This window comes from Hyla sarda, chromosome 6 (genome assembly GCF_029499605.1).
Source record: "Hyla sarda isolate aHylSar1 chromosome 6, aHylSar1.hap1, whole genome shotgun sequence".
Classification (NCBI taxonomy): Eukaryota; Metazoa; Chordata; class Amphibia; order Anura; family Hylidae; genus Hyla; species Hyla sarda.
In genome coordinates this window covers 53,367,237-53,381,408 of record NC_079194.1, presented here as the reverse complement: position 1 = coordinate 53,381,408, position 14,172 = coordinate 53,367,237, and the positions used below count along the sequence as shown (strand labels likewise).

General features: G+C 44.4%; 1 protein-coding gene across 10 annotated transcripts in view; it reads right to left on the bottom strand.

Moving 5' to 3' along the window:
- LOC130275594 (uncharacterized) overlaps nucleotides 1-14,172 on the bottom strand; it is a 46,488-nt gene that overhangs the window by 22,965 nt on the left and 9,351 nt on the right. For 9 of the 10 annotated variants that reach the window (XM_056523762.1, XM_056523759.1, XM_056523761.1 and 6 more), the window contains exons 2-4: nucleotides 4,291-4,395; nucleotides 2,983-3,050; nucleotides 2,039-2,114 (exon numbers count right to left, since the gene is read on the bottom strand). In XM_056523762.1, coding sequence (XP_056379737.1) covers nucleotides 2,039-2,114; nucleotides 2,983-3,050; nucleotides 4,291-4,395 — 249 coding nt within the window. Of the gene's footprint in view, nucleotides 1-2,038; nucleotides 2,115-2,982; nucleotides 3,051-4,290; nucleotides 4,396-4,494; nucleotides 4,732-14,172 lie in introns of those variants that run through there. The other variant, XM_056523756.1, reaches the window with a different exon arrangement.

The window sequence follows — 14,172 nt, the reverse complement described above, 5'->3', positions numbered from 1 at the left end:
TGAAGCAGGGGAACTCCAACAGGAAATAGCCAGTTCACCAAAAGATAGCCACAGTGTTATGGTAAGCTCACAACATAGCCACTTAGCCCCAAGACAAGCACAGATCCTTCCTAAGCATGTCCGTTACTGTTTGACAGGTACGTACTAAAATCATCTTATGGTGGATAACCCCTTTACGACCACGGACGTATATTTACGTCCGTGGCTGGCTCCCAATCTGTGAAGCGCGTGCAGAAGCAGAGCGCGCTTCGTATCTGCGGGGTCCGGGTGCAATCAGCAACAAGAACACGCAGCTAATACTGGACATCGCTGATCGGGCTGATGTCTGGTATTAACCATTTAAACGCCACGATCAAGGTTGATCGTGGCATCTAAAATGGGAGAAATCAATATCAGCTAGCTCAGCGTAGCTGTTCGTGACCGCCGCGGCGTCCCAAACAGCTGAGGACAGCGGAAGGTGTCCGATCGGCGACTGATTGCTCCAAGCCTTAAATCCAGGCTTGAGCAATCAGGCGCAGAAAACACTGATCAATGCATTCCAAAGTCCAAAATAGCGTATTTTTGGTCACTTTATATACCATAAAAAAAAAATGAATAAAAAGCGATCAAAAAATCAGATCAAAACAAAAATGGTACCAATAAAAACTTCAGATCACGGCGCAAAAAATTAGCTTCAGACGATGCCAATTTTAAACATATACATTTTCCTGCATGTAGTTATGATTTTTTCCAGAAGTACGACAAAATCAAACCTATATATTAAGTAGGGGATCATTTTAATATTATGGACCTACAGAATAAAGATGAGGTGTCATTTTTACCGAAAAATGTACTGCGTAGAAGCAGAAGCAACCAAAAGTAAAAAATTTGCGTTTTTTCTTCAATTTTGTCGCACAATGATTTTTTTTTCCGTTTCGCCGTAGATTTTTGGGTAAAATGACTGATGACATTACAAAGTGAATTGGTGGCACAAAAAGAAAAAGCCATCATATGGATTTTTAGGTGCAAAATTGAAAGGGTTATGATTTTTAAAATGTAAGGAGGTAAAAACAAAAGTACAAAAACTAAAAAATGCTTGGTCCATAAGGGGTTAATTGTTCCCAAGTGAATTTAGTGGCAGCATAAATGCTTGGTCATACTCCATTTATTGTCTAGCCCAAATATGGCCATTTTGTGGCTCCACAAAAAAACAAAAATCCATTGTACTCACTAGAAAAACAGCTGCACACGGAACTTAGTGCAAAAAGGGTGAAAATGTTATTGCATCATTAAAGTGTCATACAGAAGCAATGTTTTGACGACCTCATGTCGCCATTTTCATGCTCAACTGACTGACCCACAGTGCAGCCTTAAACGTGCTTAGTTAATTGCATAATTACATCTAGAGATGAGCGAAGTTACAGTGATTCAATTCATCACAAACTTCGCGGCTCGGCGGTTGCTGACTTTAGCCTGCATAAATTAGTTCAGCTTTCAGGTGCTCCGGTGGGCTGGAGACTCTCCTAGGACTGTATCCCCCTTTTCCAGCACCAGAGCACCTGAAAGCTGAACTAATTTATGCAGGCTAAAGTAAGCAACCGCCGAGCCTCGAATTTCGTGACGAATCGAATCACTGTAACTTTGCTCATCTCTAATTACATCATTAGCACACAGTGTAAATTACATTAGTGATCAATAAAAGCATAATAAAACATGTTTACATAAACAATAGGGCATTGCTGCAGCAAGTGATCGATATTTCATATTCATGTGCCGTGATTCAGGTGCTCATTCATAGTGGCGATGTGTTCCTATGAATGAGCACGCACCTGAATCACGGCACATGAATATGAAATATTGATCACTTGCGGCAGCTATGCCCTATATGTTTTATTATGCTTTTATTGATCACTGATATAATTTACACTGTGTGCTAATGATCTAATTATGCAATTAACTAAGCACATTTAAAGCTGCACTGTGGGTCAGTCAGTTGAGCTTGAAAATGGCTTAAATGGATAAATGCTTTTCATTTAGGTCTAAAATATTTCACACTCACCTCAATAAACCATGCAAAAATAAATTCAGAAGCGTAAGGACCAAACTTGTAACTCCTTTTCCCTGTAACACCATTACTTAGGAAGAAAAGGTAAAAACATGATAAGGTACACATAAAAATATTAAACGTATACAGTATAAGATATATATATATATATAGATATCACAAGGGCATTCCGTATCATATTTTTTATATTACTCTAAGGATGCAGTAAAAATGAAATATAAGTGATACTTACCTACTCAGCCATTTACTGCTCAAAACAGGTTTTGTTCTAGCTCCTTACAGTCTCGCTCTCTTCACTGCTTGTTTTGGCCTCTAAAATGAGCAGGACCTGCCCACCTAGCCAATCACTGGCTGAAGCAGAAGGTCCTACTGAGAAGTCTTATCCCAGAAACAGGAAAATGAAGTGACAGCAGGGAACTAGAAGGTGCTGGAGCGGGAGCTGTGAGGGAACTGGAATACCCCTGTAATGGTCCGATACGCATTATAGAAAAGTCAGGCAAATCCAGCGATTTTGGTTTATCTAATGTGTATGGGAAGCCCCAGCAGATATCCTCAGGGGGTGATGAATTTCAATACCCAATCTTTGGTCCTCGCTAGAAACCCCAGCTCCTTAGAGGTGCTGGGCTCCAGTTTTCTTTCTTCTCCATATGGAAAACAGATGCATGCTTGGCTGAGCTGACTGTACATGTGTATGGGGGAATTGGGAGGAATAGCTGTTGTCTAAACAAGCTGTTTGGCCAACAGCTATTAAAGGTGTGCACATCTCTTCAAACCCTAATCATGAAAGGGTTAAGCAACTTTAATCTAGGGCAGCAAAAATGAGTGCGCCCCTTATTACTTGTTTATATATAAGTAACATTCTGTTAGTTTTAAAGTGTCATTTACATGTGGACATTTACTGGATTTGACTATTGTCTCAACTAAATTATGTGTCTCACTATGGCTTCTTCTTATTTCTCCAGAATCTTCATGTCCAGAATTTTCATTGTTCATATTCATCATGGGCCTGAAATATATTTAAAATATTTTTTAGTTTTTTTTAACTGGGTTGCTGCCTTGCACCAATATAGAGTAGCCTCAACATAGGGAGTAGCAACCTTATAGGCAGATGACAAATCTACCACTTCTGGCTCTGCTTTTCTTTGAACCTATTTTTGATAATTCTTCTCGTGTAAGGTGCTGTTCACATCATGCATGGGCTGTACGCTGCTTAAAAGGTATTCCAATTTATACTGTGGCGCGGACACAGGGATCAAAAGACCACCGTCTACTTGTGACTTTGTTGGTCCATCTGGGCTAGTGTGATACCCCCGAGGAGGATAGGAGTAGTAGTGCAGGGCAGGTGGGTGTAGTACCTCTAGTGATGTCTATTGTTTTCACAGTAGCTTTGTGGTCTGGCTGAATCCTGTCCCTGTCTTGTGCCTTGCAACTTTTGTGATTGGGCATCTGCACGATTATGAGAGCCCTTGACCCCAGGGTACACTAATAGTGTGTGGTATCTGTGTGCTGGTGTACCCATGATGGTATGAGCCAATAACTTAATCCAGATACGAATGTAACCTTGCAAAACAGGACCAACTTTACTTGTAAAATTGTAGTGAGCGGATTACAGTCTTTAGTTTTAGTGAATGAGGTTTGGACACCATACCAAAATATGTGGGGAAAGTCTCTGATACACTATAAGCACTTGTTACTAAGGGAGATACACATAGTCCAGTTAAGGATAACTCTACTGAAGAGTGTCTTTACAGCTTGGCTCACTGTGGTGAATATGTAGAAGACTTTAACTCATGGTTAGCTGTGTTACAATTCCCTATCACAGGGCGTAAGGTGACAGAGGTCATGACTTGTAAGCCATGGAGCAATGTGGTAGCAGAATAGTGTTTGTACAATTTCTATCTCTTCTGGCTTGATAAACTTGTCCTTTGTGAAACAGGAACATGAATGTAAAACAAATACCCTCTTGGCTGGAAACATTTCTGGGTAATACACATCCTAAATGCCAGCGTGATTGACCGTGACCGACCCAGGGCTGACTTAGCTCAGCTGGCATCAATCCAATGTGTTTGGCCACCTTTATGACACAGGCCATAATATCAGCAACACTTCATTCCCTAATTTTTCTCTCCTATATGTTACATGACATAAGATGCACGTGGCTAACAAAGTATGAAGCAACTGATCCATTTGCTCCGCATACTTATGTATAAATGCGAGTAAATTATTTTATTGTAAAACAAAATTACCGTCTTGCTGTTATATCCTGATCATCTTCACCAAAAGCTTCTGTTTGTCTTGAGGCAGGCTCTTTGTTACTTGAGGCAGGCACACGCCTAGTCAGTCGTGCCATCCTAGAGAAAAAAAACCCACAAGCAACAGGAGTTATATTGGTATCAAAAGGACATCACAACAATACCACTAAAAATGTGTAGCTCAAACTTAACTGGTACCTGTCATTCAATAAAAACTTCTGATCGGTTGAAGTCAGAGTGCTCACACCCCAACCAATCACTCTTAGTGCGTTCTTTCCCGACTCTTTGTCACATGACCTAGACAGACTTACAGTATATGTCTATGGGGCCGCCCCAGTCGTATAAGAGGCGTGGAGAGAAGAGGACCCTTTTAAATGCCAGGCACTGCAGACTCATCAAATGGATACAAGGAAGCCAGAGTGTAGTAGAATGGTCCTCACTAGAACCGATTATTGAATAAACAAAAATAATAAAAGGGGTGAAGATGACACGTTTCAGGAGGAACCCTCCCTTCCTCAGGTCAGGGTACATAAAATATGTGTAGTACAAACTTAAATAGTATGAAAATTAGTGCCAAAAAATAGGCGGCGTGGTCACAGTGCATTACAAACACAGAGCATACAAAGCATCATATAGACAATTATGACATAAAAATATAAAATGATATGCATAATAACAAGTAAACCATCCTTTGTCACAATTAGTATGAATGCAGGGAAAGATTTAGAAACCGCAGCGGTGGCAGAGTAAGCCGGAAATGGCCCGCTGTGTGTATGACTGGAGCGGCCGCATGATCCTCGTTGGTTGTTTAGGACGAGTTGCTACAGGCGGGAGTCACGTGATCGTGCCATATCTAATCGCCACGCATCTTCGGGCTAAGCCGTAACACAGGCCCATCAGAGCGAGCGGCTATAACATGTCAGCGGCTATTATATGTCATCGTAAGTCGCTGCGGGGAATAAGGTGTCTTTAGGATAAATAGATTGCGTAGGTACAGTATATTTACAATTAATTAGATATACTAATCCGATATATTTACAGTAAACATATTGAGGTAGGTATGTCAGGGGAAAGAAATAAGTGAATATTTACATATATATTTCTAACAGGATCTTATCAGATAGTAGTACTAGGTAAATAGAACATACCCACTAGTGTGTGCTATGAATGAATGCACATATAAATATATTTATGACACAGGCCATAATATCAGCAACACTCTTCATTCCCTGATTTTGCACAGTAACTGGATGCACAGTAAATGTATATATAGTATATATATAATTGTATGAATGGATGCACGCATAAGTAATCGTGTAGAACTAGATGCACAGAAAATGTGGCAGATGCATCACAAAATGACAGCTCATATACCACTTAAATAAATAAATAGATAAGTAAAAGAAGAGTTCACTATGCATATCTGTAAGATCACAATATGAAGGGATGAAAAAGGAGTATGAAAAAGTATTAAATATTAGTAATTAATAATTATAAAAATATTACTAGTAAATTCAATAAATAAATACATGTTAATAATAGAAGAATGCATAAATAAATAGATAAATAAATAAATAGATACGTATCGGCATGCGTGGCCGGCTATCAACCCTTTTGATCGCCGCTGTCAAAGCTCACAGCGGCGTCTTAAGGGACCTTTAAACCACCCCTGGTGGTCCGCCCACCCGCAGCGCATGTGTTTACCTCTCCTTCCATGGCTGCTACTCCTCTGTAATTGATAGAGCCTGGCTGCACCCAGTTCTACCAATGAAGCACAGATTACATACATCAATGTAGTAGAATAGGACTGCATTGATCTGTATGAGGAATCTAATAATTCCTCCTAAAAGTTCCCTAAAGGGACAAAAAAAATGTAAAAAAATAAATTAATAGTTAAATAAAAGTTTTAAAAAACACCCATTAACTCCTTCCATATTAAAAGTTCGAATCACCTCCCTTTTCCCATATAAAAACATGTAAACATAATGAAAATGAACATATTAGATATCACCACATGTTTAATTGTGCGAAATATTAAAATATATTCTGTAAGGTAAATGGCTTAAACGTGAAAAAAAAACATAATTGTGTTGTTTTTTTTTTTTATCATGTCACATCCCAGAAAAATTAAGTAAAAAGCAATTAAAAAGTCTGATCAATACCACAATGGTACCGATAAAAACAACAGATTACAATGCAAAAAATTTGCCCTCATACAGCTTGGTATAGAAAAAAAATTAAAAAGTTATAGGGGTCAGAAGTGGACAATTTTATGCATACTTATTTCGGTACAAAAAGTTTGAATTTTTTAAAAGTAGTAAAATAAAACAAAACCTATATAAACTTTGCATTGTTTTAATTGTATGGATTTACAGAATACGTAAAATGTGGCATTTTTACTGAAAAAGTGCACTGCGTAGAAACAGAAGCCTCAAAGGTTTAAAAGGGGCTTTTTTCTTCAATTTTGTCCCACAAAATTACTATTGGTGGTGCAAAAATATAATTGGTGCAAAAAACAAGCCCTCATATGCGTCTGTAGGTGGAAAATTCTAAGTGTTATGGCTCTTAGAAGGGGAGGAGGAAAAAATAAAAGTGCAAAAATGAAAAATGCCTTGGTCCTTAAAAAGTGCCTTGTTAGACTCACCGCAGACGGCAGGTACCCAGGGAGTAGTAGATTCGTTATACCACGGTAGTCTGGAACAAGTGATGTAGTAGATCCGCTGGACAAGTGTGGCAGATGACGCGGGCCGTGCCAGGGAGCAGAGTCTAAGGTGCCGCTGGTTTTCACCAGAGCCCGCCGCAAGGAGGGCTGAGCTTGCTGCGGCAGGCGACACCCAGGTCGCTACCCCTGGCACGACTCGTCCACACAGGCGGCTGAGGTGAAGTGTGGTACCAAAGGAATAGGCAGGACGTAGTCGGGCGGGCTAGAGGTCAGGGCAGGCGGCACAGGAACGTAGTCAGTAGGGTAGCGGAAGGTCAATAGGCAGGCGGCTAGAAACACAGTCGGGTCACGGAATACAAATGTCTGGTACACGGCAAGGAATAATTGCACTGCTTTCTCTGAGGCGCAAAACAAACAAAGATCCGGCAGGGCTACTAGGAAGGAGCAAAAACTTATAAGAAAAGTGCAGGTGTGAACACTAATTATGGGTGCACTGGCCCTTTAAATTTCAAAGCTCCGGTGCGCGCGCGCTAGGAGCTGAGGGACAGAGGTGAGTGACAGGCTGGGACTCGCATGCGGAGATTACGGTCCAAGATGTTTTCCTCTGGCTCCCAGGACCATGTTGGGAAACCCCTTGGTGCCCTGCTTGCTCATCGAGGATCAGGGGCCCTTTAAGTGGTGTTACTCTGGTAGCTCTGGATGTAAATATAGCAATATACTCAATGATATAAATATCCAGTCCAGTGTTTCCCAACCAGGGTGCCTCCAGCTGTTGCAAAACTACAACTCCCAGCATGCCCGGACAGCCTAAGTCTGTCCAGGCATGCTGGGAGTTGTAGTTTTGCAACAGCCAGAGGCACCTGGTTGGGAAACACCGATCCAGTCCATACTCATCCTACACCATGGCCAGTTAGGATGTCAGGTGTGTACACTGTCCGTAATAATGTTATAAAACATGTTCACCCTCCTGTCACCCCTGTCCACCCTCCTGTCACCCCTGTTCACCCTCCTGTCACCCCTGTTCACACCCATGTTCACCCTCCAGTCACCCCTGTTCACCCTCCTGTCAACCCTGTTCACCCTCCTGTCCACTCCCCTGTCACCCATGTTCACCCTCCTGTCACCCATGTCCACCCCCCTGTCATCCATGTCCACCCTCCTGTCATCCATGTCCATCCCCTTCATCCATGTCCACCCTCCTGTCATCTATGTCCACCCTTCTCCCTGTCACCCATGTCCACCCCCCCCCTCACCTATGTCCACCCTCCTATCATCCCGTCACTCATGTCCACCCTCCTGTCATCCATGTCCGCCTTGTCCACTCCCCTGTCCATCCCTGTCACCCATGTTTACCCCCATCTACCCCCGTAGTCTACCCTGTCACCCATGTCCACCCTCCTGTTCACCCATCTGTCCCTTTGTTACTCCAGTCCACCCATCTCTGTCACTCCTATCCCTCTTTTACCCCCTTGTCACCCTTGTCCACCCCTTTGACCCCCTGTCTCCCATGTCCACCCTCCTGTCATCCATGTCCACCCCCCCATCCAACCCTCTGTCACTCCTGTCCATCCCTGTCACCCTTGTTCACCCTCCATTGTCCACCCCCGACCACATCCTTGTCACCCATGTCCACCCCTCTGTCACCCCTGTCCACCCCTCTGTTACCCCCTATGCCCCCCTCACCCATGTTCACTTCTCTTCACCCATCTCTCACCCTTGTACACCTCCCTACACCCCTCTTTACACTCCCCTACACCCCTCTGTCACCCATGTACACTCCTCTACACCCCTCTGTCACCCATGTACACTCCTCTACACCCCTCTGTCACCCATGTACACTCCTCTACACCCCTCTGTCATCCATGTACACTCCTCTACACCCCTCTGTCACCCATGTACACGCCTCTACACCCCTCTGTCACCCATGTACACTCCTCCACACCCCTCTGTCACCCATGTACACTCCTCTACACCCCTGTCACCCATGTACACTCCTCTACACCCCTCTGTCACCCATGTACACTCCTCTACACCCCTCTTTCATCCATGTACACTCTTCTACACCCCTCTGTACACTCCTACACCTCTCTGTCACCCATGTACACTTCTCTACACCCCTCTGTCACCCATGTACGCTCCTCTACACCCCTCTGTACACTCCTCTACACCCCTCTGTCATCCATGTACACTTCTCTACACCCCTCTGTACACCCCTCTGTCACCCATGTATACTCTTGTCACCCATGGAAAAAAAAGTGCGGAGCCAAATAGGTTTGTTTTGCAGGTTTAACGGTGAAGAATTGTGTGTGGAAGAAATCGTGATGATGGCCTGGACCAAATGGGGAAGAGAAGGCAACGACACAAATTAGAGAAGACATCATTGGTGAGTTGCTTTATAAAGCAGCACTTTAAACTACATACCCACTGATAAATAGATATAGTGCAGTGCATTTTTTTTATTTATTTTTTTGCTCGTCAACCTCGGTAGGGAAGCCCCGTGGAAATTTTCTTTTTTTAAATGTTTATTTCTTTTTTTTTTTTTTTTTTTTATTCTTCTTTTTTATCGCGCTTGGGGGCCTCAGATTTATTTTTGCCTAAGGCCTCAAAAAGTCTAGAGCCGCCTCTGGTTAGGAATACGTAAAGAAGGTGGCAAGCGGAGTTTGTATGAAACTGGATTGATTTTTTGTAATACCTCGAACAGGCCCAGGAAACGAGGACCAAGTTTGTAACTTGGGATTTTAAGCCGGATTAATTTAGAAGATAACCAAACTTTATAACCAGGAGAGAAGGATGAAATGAGCCATTTTAGAAAAACGGTCCACCACAACCCAGATAACTGTGTTATTATGTGATGGTGGAAGGTCGGTAATTATATCCATAGCAATGTGAGTCCATGGAGACTCAGGAATGGGCAACGGCTGCAAAAGTCCTGCGAGTCTCAGTCGAGAGGTCTTGTCTCGAGCACAAGTGGTACAGGAACGCACAAATTCTGGCCAAAGACGTGGCCACCAATAGTGTCGGGAGATAAGAAGAAGTGTCTTGCGTATTCCAGGATGGCCAGCCAATAAAGAAGAATGACCCCAGTTTAGAACTCTGATTGGTAAAAAAGTTTTACCAGGAGGCTGCTGTAGAAGATCGTCTGGAGTTGCAGAAATCAGACGATCAGGAGGGATAATATGTCTTGGAGTGGGATCCAAACCCACAACATCAGAAGATCTGGAGAGGGCATCAGCTCTGAAATTCTTATTAGCTGGGCGGAAATGAATGAAAAAATTCGGTCTTGATTGCACGGGAGCTTAAGCAAAAGCAGACTTTAAGCTAGAGAAGGCTTCCTCGTCCTCAGGAGGCCACAACTTCGGGTTAGCGCCCTTCTTGGTGAGAACTAAAATGGGAGGGACCACAGAAGAAAAATGTGGGATGAACTGGCGATAGAAGTTTGCAAATCCCAGGAAACGTTGAATAGCCCGCAGACTGGTAGGGCGAGGCCAATCCAAAATCGCAGACCATTTTATTGGATCCATTTGCAGTCTTTGATGAGAGACAATATATCCTAGAAAAGGAAGACTGGATTTCTCAAAAAGGCATTTCTCCAGTTTGGCATAGAGATGATTCTTCCGAAGGCATCATAGGACCAGACGAACATGAGTACGATGCTGTTTCAAATTGGAAGAATAAAGGAGTATGTCATCCAGATAAATGACTACACAGGTATAGAGAAGGTCGTGGAATATATAATTAACGAATTCCTGGAAAACAGCTGGAGCATTGCAAAGGCCAAAAGGCATCACAAGATACTCAAAATGTCCATTGCGGGTGTTGAAAGACGTTTTCCATTCGTCTCCCTCTCAAATTCGACTCAGGTTGTAGGCACCATGCAAATCCAGTTTGAAGAAGACTTTGGCCCCCTGAAGACGATCAAAAATTTCAGAGATCAAAGGATAACTATTCTTGACCGTGATCTTGTTGAGACCTCTGAAATCTATACAAGGACAAAGAGAACCATCCTTCTTGCTGACAAAGAAGAACTCGGCTCCGGCCGGTGACGAAGACTCCCGGATAAATGCTTTTTGGAGGTTCTCTTGGATGTATTCTTGCATGGCTTGAGTCTCTGGGATGGACAAAGGATAGATTCTACCCCGAGGTGGCTTAGTCCCAGGCAGTAAATCAATTGGGCAGTCGTAAGGACGATGTGGAGGCAAAGTCTCGACCTGTCTTTCACAAAAGACATCAGAAAAATCTTGATAGGGGGTAGGCAGACCTGGCATCGGAGAAATAGCAGAAAGAATTTTAGGCTGGACCGACTCTAGATAAACGATTATGGCAGCATTGCCCCAGCGAATGACCTCTCCGGATTTCCAGTCAAGCTGCAGGGAATGGAGTTGGACCCAAGGAAGACCGAGCAGTATCTGGGAAGTACAATGAAGGAGCACAAAGAGTTCAATCCTCTCCTTAAGTGAGACTCCGACCTGCAGAAGAAGAGACTCCGTGCAATATAGCACTCTACAGTCCAGATTTTGTCCATCGGCAGAAGATATGAACAGTGGCTTGGCAAGGCGACTCACAGGAAGGCGATATTCATGCACGAGAGAGGCATCGATAAAATTGCCTCTCTTGAGTCCAAAAATGCTGTAGCGAAGAAAGAAGTCTGAGCAGAAACGTGGACTTGTACAGAGATATTCAAATGAGAAGAGACGGTGCACACACCCAGAGAAGTCCCTCCTACATATCCTGGATTCGGATGTTTTTCTGGATTCTGATAACGGGAAGAACAGTCTTTAAGGAAATGCTCCGGACTGGCACAGTATAGACATAAATTTTTGCTGCGACGTCTGGATCTTTCCTCCAGTGTGAGACGAGTATGATCCTTTGGCATAGCCTTTTCAGAAAATCCACTTTCTTTTTGTAGCTTCTCCTGTCTTTCAGAAAAACTTACATCAATTCGTGTGGCCAAATGGATCAGCTCACACAGGTTAGATGGAGAATCTCGTGCAGCAAGAGCGTCCTTTATATTACTAGAAAGTCCCTTTTTAAATATAGCACACAAGGCCTCGTCGTTCCATGCCAATTCTGAAGCAAGGATACGAAACTGGACTGCATAGTCTCCCACGAAGGAAGTCCCTTGACTTAGGTTAAGAAGAGCCGACTCGGCAGAGGAGACACGTGCTGGTTCTTCAAAAACGCTGCGGAATTCAGCCAGGAAAGCCGTGAGGTTCAATGTAATTGGATCACTACGATCCCAGAGCGGAGTAGCCCAAGCCAGGGCCCTTCCAGACAAGAGACTGATCACAAAGTCCACCATAGCACGCTCCTTAGGAAACTGATCCGCCAAAAGCTCCAGGTGCAAGGAGCACTGCATCACAAAGCCTCTACATTGCTTAGAATTTACGTCAAACTTCGTGGGAAGGGGAAGACGAAGCTTTGAAGCTGAAGGAACTGCAGGGACCGGTGGAGACTGTTGCTGCATAGACAGAAGTAGCTGCACCATGGTGGACAGTTGATTCAATGGCTGAGGTGAAGAGTGGTACCAAAGGAATAGGCCTGCCCTGACCTCTAGCCTGCCCAACTACATCCTGCCTATTCCTTTGGTACCAGCTGTCACAGCCCCTCCCATAGGCTTGCATTGAGGAGACGGAGCGTGACGTGACACGGGGGCCGAGCCGTGACGTCACAATGCTCCGTCCCCGTGATCGACAGTAATCAGACCCAGAGGGAACAAGCTCCAGGTACTGATTCTAACGGGGTGTGGCGTGCAAGATCACGGGGGTCCCCAGTGGCGGGACCCCCGCGATCAAGCATCTTATCCCCTATCCTTTGGATAGGGGATAAGATGTCTAAGCGCCGGAGTACCCCTTTAAAGCGTACCTGTCAGATCACCCAAAAAAACTGTTATATGTTGCTCAGTATCTCAGTATCTCATCCATGCCCACACATCCTTGTTGTAGTTTTGCAACAGCTGGAGGCATATGATTGGTAAAACTCAGATTTAGAGCAGTGTTGCTGCAGGCTGGGTTCCTCCTACTGTTGCAAAACTACAACTCCCAGCATGCCCACTAATCATTTGGCAGTGCAGGCATGCTGTGTGTTGTAGTTTTGCAACAGCTGGAAGCATATGATTGTAATCCCCCTGTATTAGATGCACACACACGGACTTCATTTATTTATACACATGCACATTACCTAGACAACACAGATTTACACACATACATATCCACACACACATATATATACATGCAGGGACACTTATTTTTTAACAACTTAGGGACCAAGAGCGTACAGTTACGCCCTGACGCCCTGGTACTTAAAGGATAACTGCAGCGCAATATACACTTATCCCCCTATCTACAAGATAGGGGATAAGTGTTTGATCACAGGGGGTCGGACCGATGGGACCCCCCGAGATCTCCCTAACGGGGCGCCGCCATTAGCGCCCCGTCTCCTCCCCATACAGTTCTATGGGGGAGCCACGAACGCTGCCTCCCCGCCTCTCCCATAGAGATGCATGGAGGAGGCGTGTCGGCCGCAACATCATGCTGCAGCAGGCACGCCCCCTGCACAGGAGAGCCGCGGCACAGCCGCGGCCCCGTACAGGAGATCGTGGGGGGTCCCAGCGGTCGGACCCCCCACGATCAAACACTTATCCCCTATCTTGTAGATAGGGGATAAGTGTATATTAAGCTGCAGTTGTCCTTTAAGGACCAAGACTGTACCTGTAAGCCCGTGGGAATTCTGGTCCCCACCAGTGGACTGGACCGGTATGCCTGCTGAAATCATTCAGCAGGCACCCCTTGCAAACCTCTGGGGGGGTCCTCAATTCAGACCAGCGATCTGCCGCGATTCTGGTTCATACGGGTTGTAGTTTTTCAACAGCTGGAGGTTCTCCCCCCCCCCCCCCCCCCATGTGAATGTACAGGGTACATTCACTCGGGTGGGTTTACAGTGAGTTTCCTGCTTCAAGTTTGAGCTGCGGCAAATTTTCCGCCACAGCACAAACTCCTAGCGGGAAAGTCACCGTAAACCCCTGCCAGAGCGAATGTACCCTAAAATCACTACACTAACACATAATAAAGGGTAAAACACTACATATACACCCCCTTACACTGTCCACCCCAATAAAAATGAAAAACTTCCCGTACTGCAGTGTTTCCAAAACGGAGCCTCCAGCTGTTGCAAAACAACAACTCCCAGCATTTCCGGACAGCCACTGACTGTCCAGG